Genomic DNA, 15,073 nt, shown 5'->3' on the forward strand with positions numbered 1-15,073 from the left:
AAAAAAAAAAAAAAAAAAAAAAAGGGAGAAGAAAAAAGCTATGGTAAAGAGTCAGTGAATTGGAGATTCATTTCAGAGGAGGTTTCTTCTCTTCTATAAGCACTGACCCATGACTTGTCATATGAATACTCCCTAATGGGATTCACTGTATATTTAAGATAATTGGTTGAAATTCTAGATTAGTTTTAACTCCCCAGTTGGGCATGAGTCTCTCTTTAATTTTTATTTTAATATTGAATGTTAACATAAGCATGTTGGTGACATAAGTAAATATTAAAGGTATAAAAATTCCACGATGAGGTTGGGGTAGGTATATCTCAGTGCTAAAGTACCTGCTTAGGTTGCACAAGGCCCAGGTTCAATCCCCATCAGCAGTAATAAATAAAATAGACACACGAGCCAAATTAAACCTCTCCCTTAAAACTAAATAGATAGATGTTCCATAATAAATATAGGGAGCAAATTTATATATAATGATAACTAAAATTTATAAAGCACTTTAAATTTTGTAAAATGATTTTTGAGATTAATTTCATCTTGTTTTGGTACTCAGAACAACCTTGTGATTGCCATGAGTTTGAGGCCAGCCTGGGCTACATAGTGAGTTGAACAGCTGGAACTATATAGCAAGACCCAGTCTCCAATTAAAAAAAAAAAAAATACAGTGCTTTACTAATTCATGCACATTTACTTACCTTGATCCTATAAGCTATTTCATGTCCAGGAATCAAACCCAGGAGGATGCTTTTCTTCTCCATATAATTTATAACATACATTCAACTCTGCATTTCATTTTATTTTAGATTTGTAAGCATAGGTATATTGGTCTCTGTCAAAATAGATAAGCTGGTTCTCTCTGGACATTACCTTATTCTTCTCTAGTCACTCAGCTGCATAATGAGACTTACAAAACAGTATTTTTCTGATAGTATTGCACATAGTGTTGCAGATTTCATATGATTTCTGTTGTTAGGACAATTTTAACATACATTACTTTTGTACATTTCTAACAGGTTGATACTCCTTGTACATAGTTGACAGCATCGTTTTTCTAGTCTTAAACTTGTTTACTTTGCGTCATTGGGTAATGTTTTTTCAGTATCCTCATCCTCTTATTACTCCTACTACTATGTTTTTAAATGAAAAAGATTCAAAAGCTGATGATGATCAAGCCATAGAGATCTGTATCTCAAGGACATAACTTTATTCTCTTTAAATATGGAATACTGTTAACAGCTCTGCCCTGTGTGAACAGGGAATTCAAAGAGACTTTCAGAAATGAAAAGTGAAAACCTTCCTGAATGACGTTTTATTCCGACCTCTTATTAAATCCTAAGAATAGGCTGCTGGCCTCCATTACTTTCAGGAAATGAAAAATGGCTCCCAAGCTAAGTGAGCTAAGCCATCTCTCTCTTCAATTGTTTCAGTTTCTCAGGAATTGCTGTACAATGCTGCCAATAACGATCTCCGGGGATCTGACCCCCATTCCACCTCCCACTGCCTCCTCTGCAGCTCCAGATGCCACCAAAAGAAGGAGCTTTGAAGAAAGTGCCTGTACCCTCTTTTACCCTGAGGTGGGTGAGGCCAGGCAGGGTGATTCTCAGGATATCCTGATGATCAAAGGTATAGTTGAAGCCTTCATCAAGACTTTCTTGAAGATGACCAAGAAATTTGGGAAACATTTTCAAATAGTCTAGGAACTGAAGACAGAGCTCAAGGATGGATGGCACAGATGCCTCCTGAAATGTAATACATGATGACATACACACTCTGAATAAGCTCCTTGAGGGCAGAGACTATTAAAATACTGTTTTATAATCTCTTTCCCCACCCTGCAATATCTAGTACATAATAACATATAAAAGTATACTTATATGTTGTTAGTTTATGTCTGAGAGAGAAGACTATAAAAAGTGCTCTCAAACTCCTTTATTCCCTGGTTCTTAATCTACAGTCGTCCATTCATCAGGAATGGTGATAGAGTTCAGAAATGTCTCAAGCTTCTTGGCCACTGTTGTCTTCTTTCTTGGCTGTGTGTCTCAGTAGGGTATATATATTTATTCTGTATATTAATTTTTCAGTATTAATACTTAAAGTCTTCATTGATGCCTGGGCTTTTATTTCTTAGGTGTTTTATTACATTTAGTTAATTAGTGGAAATCTGATCCTATCTGAACCGTATTTGAAGGGGAATTATTGTACTGTTGACTTTTAAAATCCCTTTGTATCTGTTTTTATGATTCAGTAATAAACAGTCTTGCTTCTTGAATAGTTCTCACATCATTCATCACTGTTTTAGAAAGAACGTATATTATCATAGCTCTTGAATGGCAAATCTTACATCTCACCTGAGCATTGCTGCCAGTAGCCTACTAAAAGAATATTTACAGTGATGTGATTAAAGTACTGCTTAATTGAAAGAAAGTTTATGGTCTACTATTTCTCTTAAAGAAAAGGAAATATTAGAAACTTACCTCTATTCATTTCTTCCATCTCTGTTTTCCTTCAGTGATTAAATCACTTCTTCATTAAAGAGTTAGAGGCAGATCTGTAAAATCTTATCTTTGAGTTTAGATGTTTTATCTTTTGTGCCTCCAGTTATATGTTAGAACTTTTTATTCATAAATTTTTAAAGATAAAAGTGAATATTTCATGTACTGCTCGTTTTTTTTTTGTTTTGGGTAAAAATAAGGTAGACATTCATTATGTATTCTCAACAGTTGGCTTTTTAGATTATAAGGAAACCAGTGTCATAACAAGTATATTTTATTCAGGAAAATAATCTTCCTGAGCAATACATCTTCTCTTGAGCAAGAGATAGCTAAATATGCCACATCACTTTGTGATTTTGCTAAAATTAATTAAGACTTTTTGAAAGGAAGTTGAGTTTATTTTCATGACCTTTTATGTTTGTAATAGGAACCTTATGTATACAACTTCAAAGATTTATTCTGTACCATGGATAAATTTCTCAGTTCTTGCAGAATTTTTATAGACGAAAAGCAATGTGAAAATTATTTTTATAAATTGGATAGAATGTGTGTATTCAAGGTCCAACTCTTTACTTTTCTTCTGTGATTCTATTAAATGAAGCACTTACATAGGAATTGCTTATCTCACATTAACTTCCTAATTAATTATAATAAGTTTTGTTGTTATTGTTGTTGGTTTTGTTTTTTCTTTTTTGGTACCAGGGATTGAACTCAGGATCTTGTGCTTGCCAGGCAGGTGCAGGTGTCACTGAGCTAAATCCCTAGCCCTTTTAATAAGTTTTATTTGTGGGTTTATATGAATTTTAGTACAATCATAAAATCAGGAATGGCTTTAGTTAGAACATTGGTAGTTATTTCTTAAATGTTTTTAATGATGCTTCATAGCGATGATACATAAAAACTAAATTCTATGCATTGTTCATTATTCCACTAAAACTAGTTTTCCCTCCACTAATGTATGTAAAGAATTTTATATACAGGAGCAATTATATGACACCTGGGAAATTCTGTCAGCAACATCTGACAGATGTGTGGTTTGTCTTCCACTTACTTTCCTCGTATTGTCAGCTTACAAGTTATATTATTACAGGGAATGGCAGTGGCAGCAACTAAAATATACAATTCTGACACAGAATGGTTTGATACTGTTAGACATGAATTTCCCTATGATTTTTATCTTTTCAGGTTCCCAGTCAACCTCAGATAAACCTTCCCAGCGACCATCAGAGAGCACAAACTGTAGCCCTACCCGGAAGAGGTCTTCATCTGAGAGTACTTCTTCAACAGGCTAGTGCTGTTTGTTTTACCAGATTTTCAAGATAGTTTCCTATTACTTGTAATGATTTACAATAGCGTATTGTAATATAATATAGTGTACTACAATATAATATTGAGAACTCAGTAGTGCTATGCCTGCCTAGCAAGCTTAAGGTCCTGAGTTTGATTCCCGGTACTGGGGGTAAAAAAAAGAAAACAAAGGTGAGCCAGGTGTGATGGTACGTACGTGTAATCCCATCACACTGGGAGGTTGAAGCAATTTAATGACTTTCACCACCCTGTCTTGGAAGGAGGGAGAGTTAATGGGAGTAGTGATATAGTTGAGTGCAAAGGTTTCCCAGGACTGTGGGAGGTGGAGTGAGGGAGGATTTCATATGTGAGAATCAGTGATAGTCTACACTGAAACAATACAGTATTGTTCTCTTTTAAAAAGGTAAACTGAGCTGTGGATTTGGCTCAGTGGTTCTGCCACCTGCCGGGCAAGCACAAGGGCCTGAATTCAATCCCCATACCAATAAACAAACAAACAAACCAGTAAATTGAGGTTAAAGAGTATATTTTATAATAGGGAATTGTGAATTATTGGGAATTGTGAAGCTATTTAATACATTTTTTTTTGATGTGTGTAAAATTCTTTAGTAAAGTAATAATTTCCAAAATAACAATCACAGATCTCTGAGAATATGCAAAATAATTATTAAAACTTAAAACTATTAAAACTTAATTTTAACCTGAACTTTTCAGTTTCTTTCCATATTTGTATATTTCAGAATATATAAAGCTGGTCATCGTGGCGCATGCCTGGGGTTGAGGCCAGAGGATGACTGAGTTTGAGGGTAGCCTGAACTATAAAGTGAGATCCTGCCTCAATCAATCAATCAAAAAACTGACTAATAAACTATAACATATTTGTGTAATTTTTCCATAGATTTAGAGCTGAGGTGTAGTTCGGTGGTGGAGTACTGGGTTCATTCCCCAGTGCCAAAAAGCCCAGCCAGGTGTGATGGTACATGCCTATAATCCTAGCACTTGGGAAGCTAAGGCAGGAGGATTAGAAGTTCAAGGCCAGTCTGGGTAACAGAAATTCAAGGCCAGCTTGGACTATGTATGGTGACCCTATCTCAACAGGTAAAAAATATATACTTTTTTTTCTTTCTTTTTTCCTGCTGTCTTTTCTGCCTTTAATGAGACTTAAAGAGTAACAAGTAATTTTAAATGTATTAGTTTCAGGAGAGAGAGAGAGTGATAGGTTCATTTCAGGCAGTAAGAGTAATATATGTAAAGAGAACAGTGACTTCAAGAAAATAAAAAGAACCAGTGTATCTAGAATAAGAACAGTTTTTGAGTGTGAGGCTGCAAAGATTAGTATGAACATTAGTGATAATGAACTTTAAACAGTGAAAAGTCATAAAATTTTTTTCAACAATGTGACATACTATTTCTTAGTTTTTTTTCTCTTTGGTTAGTAGATCACTCATAACTTATGGTGAAAATGTCTAATTTTTTTTTTCTTGTACTGGAGATCGAACTCAGGACCTTGTTCTTGTGAGGCAGACATAATGCCACTGAGCTAAATCCCTGGCTCCGAGAATATCTAATTTTTTTATCACTTCAAGACCTGTGTCAGACTGTTTCAACATACTATTTATTTGATTCATTTAGTGATTAGCTTCAGCATTCCAGAAACTCTTTACTGCCAGAGGTATAGAGGAATTTAAACAGCAGTGCTTGTGTCTTTCCTGCTGCTTTGTTTCTGTGTTTTAGGGAGACTTTAACAATAATGAATTTTAATGATTTATATATAGTCTACCTGGACTAGGATTAAAAATACTCAAGTTGCAGGGCCAGTTGCAACCTAACATTCCCCCTAACCCTCAAAATAGGAGTTGCTTTTTTTTTTTTTTTTTTTTACATTATTAAAGGTCTGTTTAAGAAAAGGAAGACTAACAGGGCATAGTGGTATACACCTATAATCCCAGTACTGGGGAGGCTGAGGCAGGAGGACTACTATGTGTTCTAGGCCAGCCTGAACTACATAGGGAGACCCTGTCTAAATGAATAAATGAATGGAAAAAACGTAACAGGGGTTGTACGTGCCCTTAAAAGCCTAAAAGATTTATCATGTAGCATTTTATGAAAATACCGGTACCAGAACAAAGAATGAGATTTTGATAACAGGCATATCAGTGAAGTCACCAAAATACTTTAATTTAGTAGCCAAAAGAGAGAATATCTAAACCTATATTTTTTCTAGTCATGAGGCCATTTTATTCATTGAATCAGATATTTATTGTGATTTACTATGAGTATTGAGCACTAGGATTCAAAACATGAATAATATAAGGTTATTACTCTCAGGGATTCAAACATACTCACCTGCAAACAGCATACTAAATTTTGTAACAGAGTAATATACAAATGCTATGATATGCATATGCTCTGTCTTCTTGGGATAACTAAGAATACGTCACAAAGAAGTGACACATATATATACTACTATATATTAAATTCAGTAGGCAAAGTTGGACAACATCAAGGGTAAGGATGTGACGACATGGACTGGGGATTTAGCCCAGTGTTTCCGCCACCTACCTCGCAAGCGCAAGGTCTTGAGTTCGATCCCTGGTACCAAAAAAAATGTGACAACAGCACCTCCAAAGAAAATCACAAAACCATAAAATAAATGTTTTTGGAAAATTCTATATCATTGGAGCCAAAAGGATATGTGATAGTAGTGGTTAGAAATGAGGTTATAAAAGCAGTAATAGTGGACTGTATCACATAAAGGTTTGCTTTCCCATTTGAAAGAGTCAAAAGTTTACTGTAATTGAAATTAGGATATTAGGAAGCATTTTTGAATAAGGAAGATAGATATTTAATTTAATGTGTTACATCAGTGAAAATTATCTAGAATTCACGGTTTTAAGAAATGATCCTCAAGTCCCAGTGGCTTAAAACAGGAAGACACTAACTGTATTTTCATGCTGTATGACCATCAAGAGTCTGTTCCATGTTGTCTTTCCTCAAGCCCCTGGATGACAGACCAGTATCAGTGCCAAGAGAAAAGGGCCATGTTATAGAATTCACTGGCTCTTCTCTTGTTTTAGTGCCTTAGCAAGTAAAGTTCTATCAGTAGGGGCTGGAAAGTGTAAACCTTTGAAGGGAGGGCAGCAAATAATTATGAATAGTAATACATCTGACACAAATGCGGTTAGCAAAATGCTACAGCATAGTGGGAACAATGGAGTTTGACAGAAGAAATGGATGAAAATAGCATATAAACACTGGAGGGTATAGCTTACTGGTAGAATGCTTGGCCAGCGTGCGCAGGGTGTTGAAATCAAACCCATTACCAACAAAAGCAGGGAAGGGGGAGGGAGGGAGGAAGGAAGAGACAGTGGCTAATGACTTCAGAGTTTATACTCCATTTAAATTGTAACTGGTTGGGGTAGAGATGTTGAGTAGAGAATTGGAAGTGGTGGTCTCCAGCTTCAGAGATAATCTGTGATAGTGATACAAATTTAGCTTCATGTATATAAACTTGAAGGTGGCAATGAATGAGATTGCCCAAGAAAGATGTTTAAAATGAGAAGATGATAGGCTAGAGACCTACGAAACAGCATTTGTATGGTAACTGGGAAAAAAAGATGTTAGTAAATGAGATAGAAATATGAAAAAATCAAATAATACATGTTATAGAAACCTAAAAAGGGGCTGGACATAGTGACACACGCCTATGATCCCAGCACTGAGGAAGCTGAGGCAGAAGTATGGCCAAGAGTTTGAGGCTAACCTGGGCTACATAGTGAGTTGAAGGCCAACCTGAACTACATAGTGAGACCCTGTCTCAAAAACAACAAAAAGAAGCCAGGTGTGGTGGCGCATGCCTGTAATACCAGCACTCGGGAGGCTGAGGCAGGAGGATCACTATGAGTTCGAGACCAGCCTGGGCTACATAGTGAGTTCCAGGTCAGTCTCAACTACACAGTGAGTCCCTGTTTCAAAAAACAAAACAAAACAAAAAAAGAAAACACCTCCAAAAGGGAATGCTAAAGAGTAAAAAAGTACTGTCACTAAGAAGTGAAATATTTAAACAAAATGAGTAATTGACAAAATAAAAACAGATTCGGGCTGTGGAGCAAGGAACAGTTTGTCAGCTTGAAGAGGATAAGGACTGATAGCACTAGAATAAATTAGAGCTCTTTTTCTCCTGTGATAGATTAGTTGTGCAGAACATTTTAGTACCTAAAACCCAATATAAATAAAAGGGAAAACATTTCTTATAACATGACTGAACTTTTACATGACTAAATTGGAAACGGGAACTTTTCATAACATAAATTCAGAGATATGAAGTATTAGAATTGCCCTTGTATCTCCTTGTTTGATTCACTGGGACACATTGAGGTATAAAAGGGGAAGGACAAAGCCTAAGACTTAGGGAGAGAAAAATCACTTCAGATTTTCATGTAAGAAGCTGGAATCCCCAAAGATGACACTTATCAGTAAAAGCAAATAGAAGTAAAGCTATCTTTGTTGTGGAAGGAATAGGAAAAAGACTTCCTAGCCTAGGGATTTAACTCAGTGGTGTTTCCACCTGCCTCGCAAGTGCAAGGTCCCAAGTTCAATCCCCGATACCAAAAAAAAAGGATTCCTAACCACAAATTCATAATAATTAATGTTCTGTCTTCCCTACAGATTTATGTTCTCTGTCAGATTCAGAAAAAATAATAATAATTACAATTCATCATTGATTGATAGTGGGCCAATTAGGTTGCAGAGCCAATGCAAATAGTCTAAATATTTATTTATTTGTTTGTTTGTTTGTTTGTTTTTTGGATTTTTGAGACAGGGTCTCACTAAGTAGTTGATTCTGACCTGGAACTCATTATGTAGCCCAGGGTAGTCTCGAACTCACAGCAATCCTCCTGCCTCAGCCTCCTGAGTACTGGGACTACAGGCGTGTGCCACCACACCTGGCTTAGTCTAGAGAATTTTAATTAAATATAAACATAAGCTTTTTCGATTAGTATATCCTTAGTTTTGGTTGTTATCTTTCTGATACATTTTAGCAACACAGCCTTTATTTTGCAGTTTAAAGGCAAATAACTAGAACACTCTTAATCTTCTAGGTATATTCAAAAGAATGAAAAATTCTCTAGAAATACATAATCTATTTAGTAAACTAAGGTTTACAAACAGTGTAGAAGCAAAAAGTAATTCTCATTTTTTAATAAGATGCCTCATGACACATCCTTGAACTAATTTCTCTGTTGAAATTAGTCCAAGAAGCATCATATACTAAGAGTGTGTAACTTTACTAATAGCCACAGTCATTGTTATGCATGCTAAGTACGTGTGGTATCATTGATGAGTAAATCTAAGTCTTTTTCCAGTGGTATTAAGTACCACGTTAGGTATTTTTAAGTCTTTTTTTGTTTTTTTGATCTTTTTGATTTTTTTGGGGACAGGGTCTCACTGTGTAGTTGAGACTGACCTGGAACTCACTATGTAGCCCAGGCTGGTCTTGAACTCACGTCGATCCTCCGGCCTCAGCCTCCCAAATGCTGGGATTACAGGTATGAGCCGCCATGCCTGGCCGGTCTTTTTAAGTCTTGACATGTAGATGAAATGAATCTATTCATATGATCTTTTTTAATGCTTGCTTCTGTCACAGAAGTTGCAGGGCATGATGGCGCATGCCTATAATCCCAGCACTTGGAAGGCAAGACCCTGTCTCAAGAAAGAAAGAAAAAAAAAAGATAGATAATCATAGAACTTTTTTCAAACACAGTAGCCCAGGTTGGCCTCAAACTCAGGACCCTCCTGCCTCAGTCTCCCTAGAGTGCTAGGATTACCAGCATGCACCACTGCACCCAGCTTCATAGAACCATTTCATCTTTCTTTAGCCAATTGCAAATATTGTTACACTGATGATGCATGTAGTCCTTTTATAATACATTATTTTTTTTTCTTTTATAATACATTATTGAGCAACTGTTATTTTCAGGGAACCATATTAAGGTTAATCACAAATGCCTTCCATAAATTTGGAATTAAGGCTTAAACGAGATTATACATGTGCTGTAGCTAAAGGTTCTAAGTGAGAAGAGAGTGTTGACATAATTTGAATGCCATACAGGTTTGTTTTTTTTTTTGGCACTGGGGATCAAACTTGGAACCTTGTATTTACAAGGCAGGCAGAAATGCCATACAGTTTTGACTTGGGTCTGATTGACTCAGTTTTAGCAATATTGTGCAAATTATACTATGAACTATTCAGACCATAGCTTTGTCATCTATAAATTCACGCTTCTGTTGACTTTGAAGACTAATAAAGATTAGTAAATTTATATGAAATTCATAGGGATCCAGGATACAGTGGTAAAGAATAAAAAGAAGGGCTGGGGATTTAGGTCAGGGTGCCACTGCCTGCCTCACAAGTGCAAGGATGTGAGTTCGATTCCTGGTACCAAAAAATAAAAGAATAAAAAGAAGATTGCACGGATGTTTAGGTGAATTTGATAAGTAATCTTAAATCTTTGTTTGGTAGTAGGCCCTACTTGCTCAAAAGTGAAAACTACAAAAAGATATACCATGAATAAACAAGAAATTGTGAAATGAAAACTTCCGAAAATTTATACATGGCAAAACAACGTGAATTCTGAGTATCAACTTTAGAATTCCTTTTTTTTTGTTTTTTTTTGGTGTCGGGGATCAGATTTGGGCCCTTTTGCCTGCGAGGCAGGCAGCCTAACCACTGAGGCAAATCCTCGGCCCTAGAATTCTTGAAGTAATTATGAAGACTGGGTAAAACAGGGCTAAGGTATCCCTGGAGTGACAGCTATACTTGAGGTACCCTAGTAAAGATTCAAAACAGGATGCAGGGGGTCAGACTGTTCTACAGTTAACCTGACTCTTAAAACTAACATTAACCAAAATTTTTTTTAATTATGGCAAAATACATGGTTTATGGTCTTAACCATTTCTTTTAGTTCACCAATGTTAAGTGCATTCTCCTTGTTGTATAAATCTAACTTCATCTTGCAAATCTGAAACTATTCATTTAATATCAAGTTAGGCCCTTTCCCCCACTACCCCTAGCAAGCATCATTCTATTCTTTCTCTATAGTATATTATATAAATGGAGTCATACAGTATTTGCCTTATTGTGACTTGCTTATTTAACTGAGCTCAGTATCATCCAGTTTCATCCATTTTGTAGTATGTCAGTTGCCTTTTTAACTGAACATGATAATCCAAGCTGTGCTCTGGAGGCTAAGGCAGGAAAACCTTGGGTTCCTGGCCAGCGTGAGCAACTACAGTTTAAGCCCAGCTTACCTAGCAAGATCTTTGTCTCCAAAAAGCCCACAGAAAAAACCCAAGTGTGGTTGTACATGCCTGTTGTAATCCCGACAACTTGGGAGGCTCAGGCAGGATCCATAAGCCCAGACCCAGCCAGGGTGACTTAAAGCCTGTCTCAAAATAAAAAATGGGCTTGGGATATAGGAGAGGCCTTGAGTTAATCCTGAGTACCAGGACCCCTCCTGCACAAAAAATTGCCTTCCTTTTTAACACTGATATTCCATTATATGTGTATGTCATATTTTTATTCATTCATATACAGGTAGATGCTTGGGCTACTTCTACTTTTGGATTATTATTGCAATGTTCTGCTATGAATATTGTATACAAATATTAAATCTTTGATGTATATACCAAGAAGTATAATTACTATGTTTTATGGTAATTCTAATTTTTAATATTTTTAGGCACTGCCATAATTTTTTCCACAGTGTTGTTCTATTTTATATTTACCAATGCTACACAAGGACTCCATTTCTTAATTTAACATTTTAAAAAGTATAACAACATAGTGGCATATACCTGTAATCCCAGCACTAGGGATGCTGAGGCAGGAGGATTGCCACAAATTCAAGACCAATCTGGGCTACATAGTGAGTTCATGACTAGCATGAACTACATAGTGAAGCTCCATCTCAAAGAAACCAAACAATAATAGTAATTCTAAAAAGTACAAGGACCACAAAATTCAAATATTTATTAGTAAAGCATTACATAGTCCAGCATCCAATAACAAATTAATAGACCTTGCAAAGAGCAAGAAAATATAACTCCAGAAGAAAAATCCATCAGTAAAAAATACCACAGAAATAACATGGTAGAATAAGCAGAACAAGAATATTAAAAGAGCTGCCTTTGAAAATTGAAAGGAAAACATGAATATGGAGAGAAATGTAAAATACTAAATATTTTAAAGTCATGTGACATGTGGAAAATGCAGTATCAGAAGTGAAATTTTACTGAATGGGATAGTAGATGCTACATAAGGAAAGCTCACTGAACTTGAAGAAATGCTAATAAAAGCTATCCAAACAAAGTCAAATGTACAGGGGCAAAAAAAAAAACTAACCAAAAGGGAAAAAACTTTTGTAGCCTATGGTACAATATCAATAGGGTTTATAAGCATGCAATCAGACTCCTATAAGAACAGAACTGCAGGGATAGGGATGCAGCTAAGTGGTATAAATGCCTGTCATGCAGCAGAAGCCGTGAGTTCCATCCCCAGCACCAAAAAAATTAAGTAGAAGAGATCTATGAGTCAAAAAAAAATTGAAGTAATAACGTTTTTGTAATTTTTCCACAGTTAATCAAAGCCGTAACCTATAGATTGTAGTTTTGTTTTGTTTTGTTTTGTACCAGGGATCAGGGCCCTTTAGCTTGCGAGGTAGGCAGTGGCAACCACTGAGCTAAATCCCTAGCACAATTTTAGTCTTTTGAGACAGGATCTCGCTAGTCAGTTCAAGCTGTTCTTGAACTTGCTGGGTAACCCAGGCTGTTCTTGAACTGTCCATGATCCTCTTGCCACAGCCTCTCAAGTGCTAGGATTATAGGTGTATACCCATGCCCAGCTGTAACCTAGATTCTTGAAGCTTCTATAAATTTCACACCAGATAAACAGTACACACACACACACTCTCACACACACACACCAGTTAAAGGGCACCGTTATCAGATTTCAGAAAACTAGTTTGTTTTTGTTTGTTTGGTTGGTTGGTTTGGTTTTGGTTTTTGAGGTAGGATCTTGCTATGTAGTTCAAGCTGGCCTCAAACTCGGGGCAGTCCTGTCTCAGCCTCCCAAGTACTGCAATTACAAGCATGGCCACCATACAGGCTGAAAACCAGTTTAAAGAGAAAAATCTTAGCCAGGTTTGATACATGCCTAATAATCCTAGTACTCTGCAGATTAAAGCAGGAGGATTACCAAAATTGAGGCTAGCTTGGACTATATAGTGAATTTAAGGCCATCCTGAATACATAGCAAGACCCTCTCTTAATTAAAAAAGCAAAAACAGGTCAGGAATGGGGTGGAGATTCTTAACATTAACCAGTAGAAACAACTACAAAGAAATCCAGTAATCCTACATATTTTTTAATGCCATTTTTTTCTTTTTCTGTTGTTTATGCCATTAGTCTTAGTCATTTTCTCCTTTCTTTTCTTTTTCTCTTTTCTCATTGAATCCAGAGCCTGAACTACATCCCCAGCCAACCCTTTATTTTTTATTTGAAGACTCGGTATCTTCTCATGTTGCCAAAATGCCTAAGCTAGGCTCAAATGTGTAATACTACTGTCTCAACCTCCCAGAGCACTCCCAGAGATTACAGACATGCCCAGCTCTTCACCACACTCAGCTCTTATAAATTTTAAAGCACTGAATATAGCAAGGCCTTGTCTTAGGAAAGGAAAAATCTCCTAAATGCTGTTGGGCTTAATGAATGCATTTAACAATATGGTTTCTGTGTTGTTTTAAGGTGAATATATAGAAATCATTGTATTTGAACTGTGAACACTTAGTAACAATTTTTGTAAATAAATAACACTTATAATTAAAAGCCATGAAATTCTTTAAGAATAAATCTAGGGCTGGGGATTTAGCTCAGTGGTTCTGCCACCTGCCTTGAAAGCTCAAGGACCTGAGTTTGATCCCCGGTACCAGAAGGAAAAAAAAAACGCTAATTAAAAAAAAAAGAGTAAATCCAGTACTGCCGGGATTTGGCTCAGTGGTTCCACCGCCTGCCTTGTAAGTGCAAGGTCTCAAGTTGGATCCCTGGTACCAAAAAAAAAGTAAATCTAATAAAATACGTACAGAATTTCTATAATAAGATAATATAAGCCTGTCATGATGGCATATGCCTGTAATTTTAGCAATCTGGGAGGCTAAAGATAGGATTGCAAGTTTGAGCCCAGCCTGGGCAACTTAGACTCTACACCAAAATAAAATTTTATAAGGTTTGAAGTAGCAGCTCCGTGGTAGAATGCTCGCCTACATAAGCCTCTGGATTCAATCCCCAGTATCACCAAAAATCAAAGCAAAATAAAGACGATATGGTGGTGTATGACTATAATCCTAGCACTTAGGAGGCTGGGACAGAAGCATCTAGAGTTTGAGGCCAGGTTTAGCTGTACCAAGACCCTGTTTGTACAAACCAAAAGGGGGGAATCTATTAAGAGGCATGACTTCATGACTATTAGAATGTCTGAAATTAAATTAAGAGGACTAGTTTTACCAAGTCTTGGTAAGGATTTGTAGTATCTTTAAATTTCATTCATTGCTGATATGACTATAAAACAGTTCAACTACTTTGGTAGACTTTCTCAATTAAATGTGCTTTACTGGACCTAGTGATTCCATTCCTAAGTATTAAATAGAAAAAATAGCATTATAAATATTCATAAGAGTTTTATTATTTGTGTCCCCAAACTGAAAACAACTCAGATTTCCAGATGAATATTTTGGTACATTTATATAGTTCAGTAATACAAAGGAGTATGGGGTTAAGGACAGCAGAAAGAGAAAGTAGCAACGTGAAAACCCTGTCTCAAAAAAAAAAAAAAAAGTGTGATTGATGCTAGAAAAGAATTGTTATGGTAGTTCTTAATATGGGTCCTAGCTTAGGGAAATGGAACCATTCTCTTCAGGAAAGTTCTCCTTAAGGAAGTAATATCCTCACTATAAACTGAATAATGAATAATGTTTAAGCAGAATTTGTAGGGAAAGATTGTTCCAGGCAAAGACAACATTTTCAAAGATCTGAGAGAGAGTGGCAGGGGGAGAACATTGTACATGATAGGTGAGTACTCTTCCCATTGAGGTACATCCCCAGCTTGTTTATTTTTTATTTTGAGATAGGGTCTTGCTAAATTGTCCAGCCTGGCCTGGAACTTGCAATTTTCCTGTCTTACCTTTTTTTTTTTTTTTTTTTTTTTTTTTTTTTTTTTT

The 15,073-nt window shown here is 36.2% G+C and overlaps 1 protein-coding gene across 2 annotated transcripts in view; it reads left to right on the plus strand.

Moving 5' to 3' along the window:
- Ash1l (ASH1 like histone lysine methyltransferase) overlaps positions 1-15,073 on the plus strand; it is a 138,558-nt gene that overhangs the window by 44,001 nt on the left and 79,484 nt on the right. For both annotated transcript variants that reach the window (XM_010643852.3, XM_010643851.3), the window contains exon 3: positions 3,678-3,779. In XM_010643852.3, the coding sequence (XP_010642154.1) occupies positions 3,678-3,779 (102 nt within the window). The remainder of the gene's footprint in view (positions 1-3,677; positions 3,780-15,073) is intronic.

Source organism: Fukomys damarensis, unplaced genomic scaffold, assembly GCF_012274545.1.
Source record: "Fukomys damarensis isolate Sample0158 unplaced genomic scaffold, DMR_v1.0_HiC HiC_scaffold_33, whole genome shotgun sequence".
Lineage (NCBI taxonomy): Eukaryota > Metazoa > Chordata > Mammalia > Rodentia > Bathyergidae > Fukomys > Fukomys damarensis.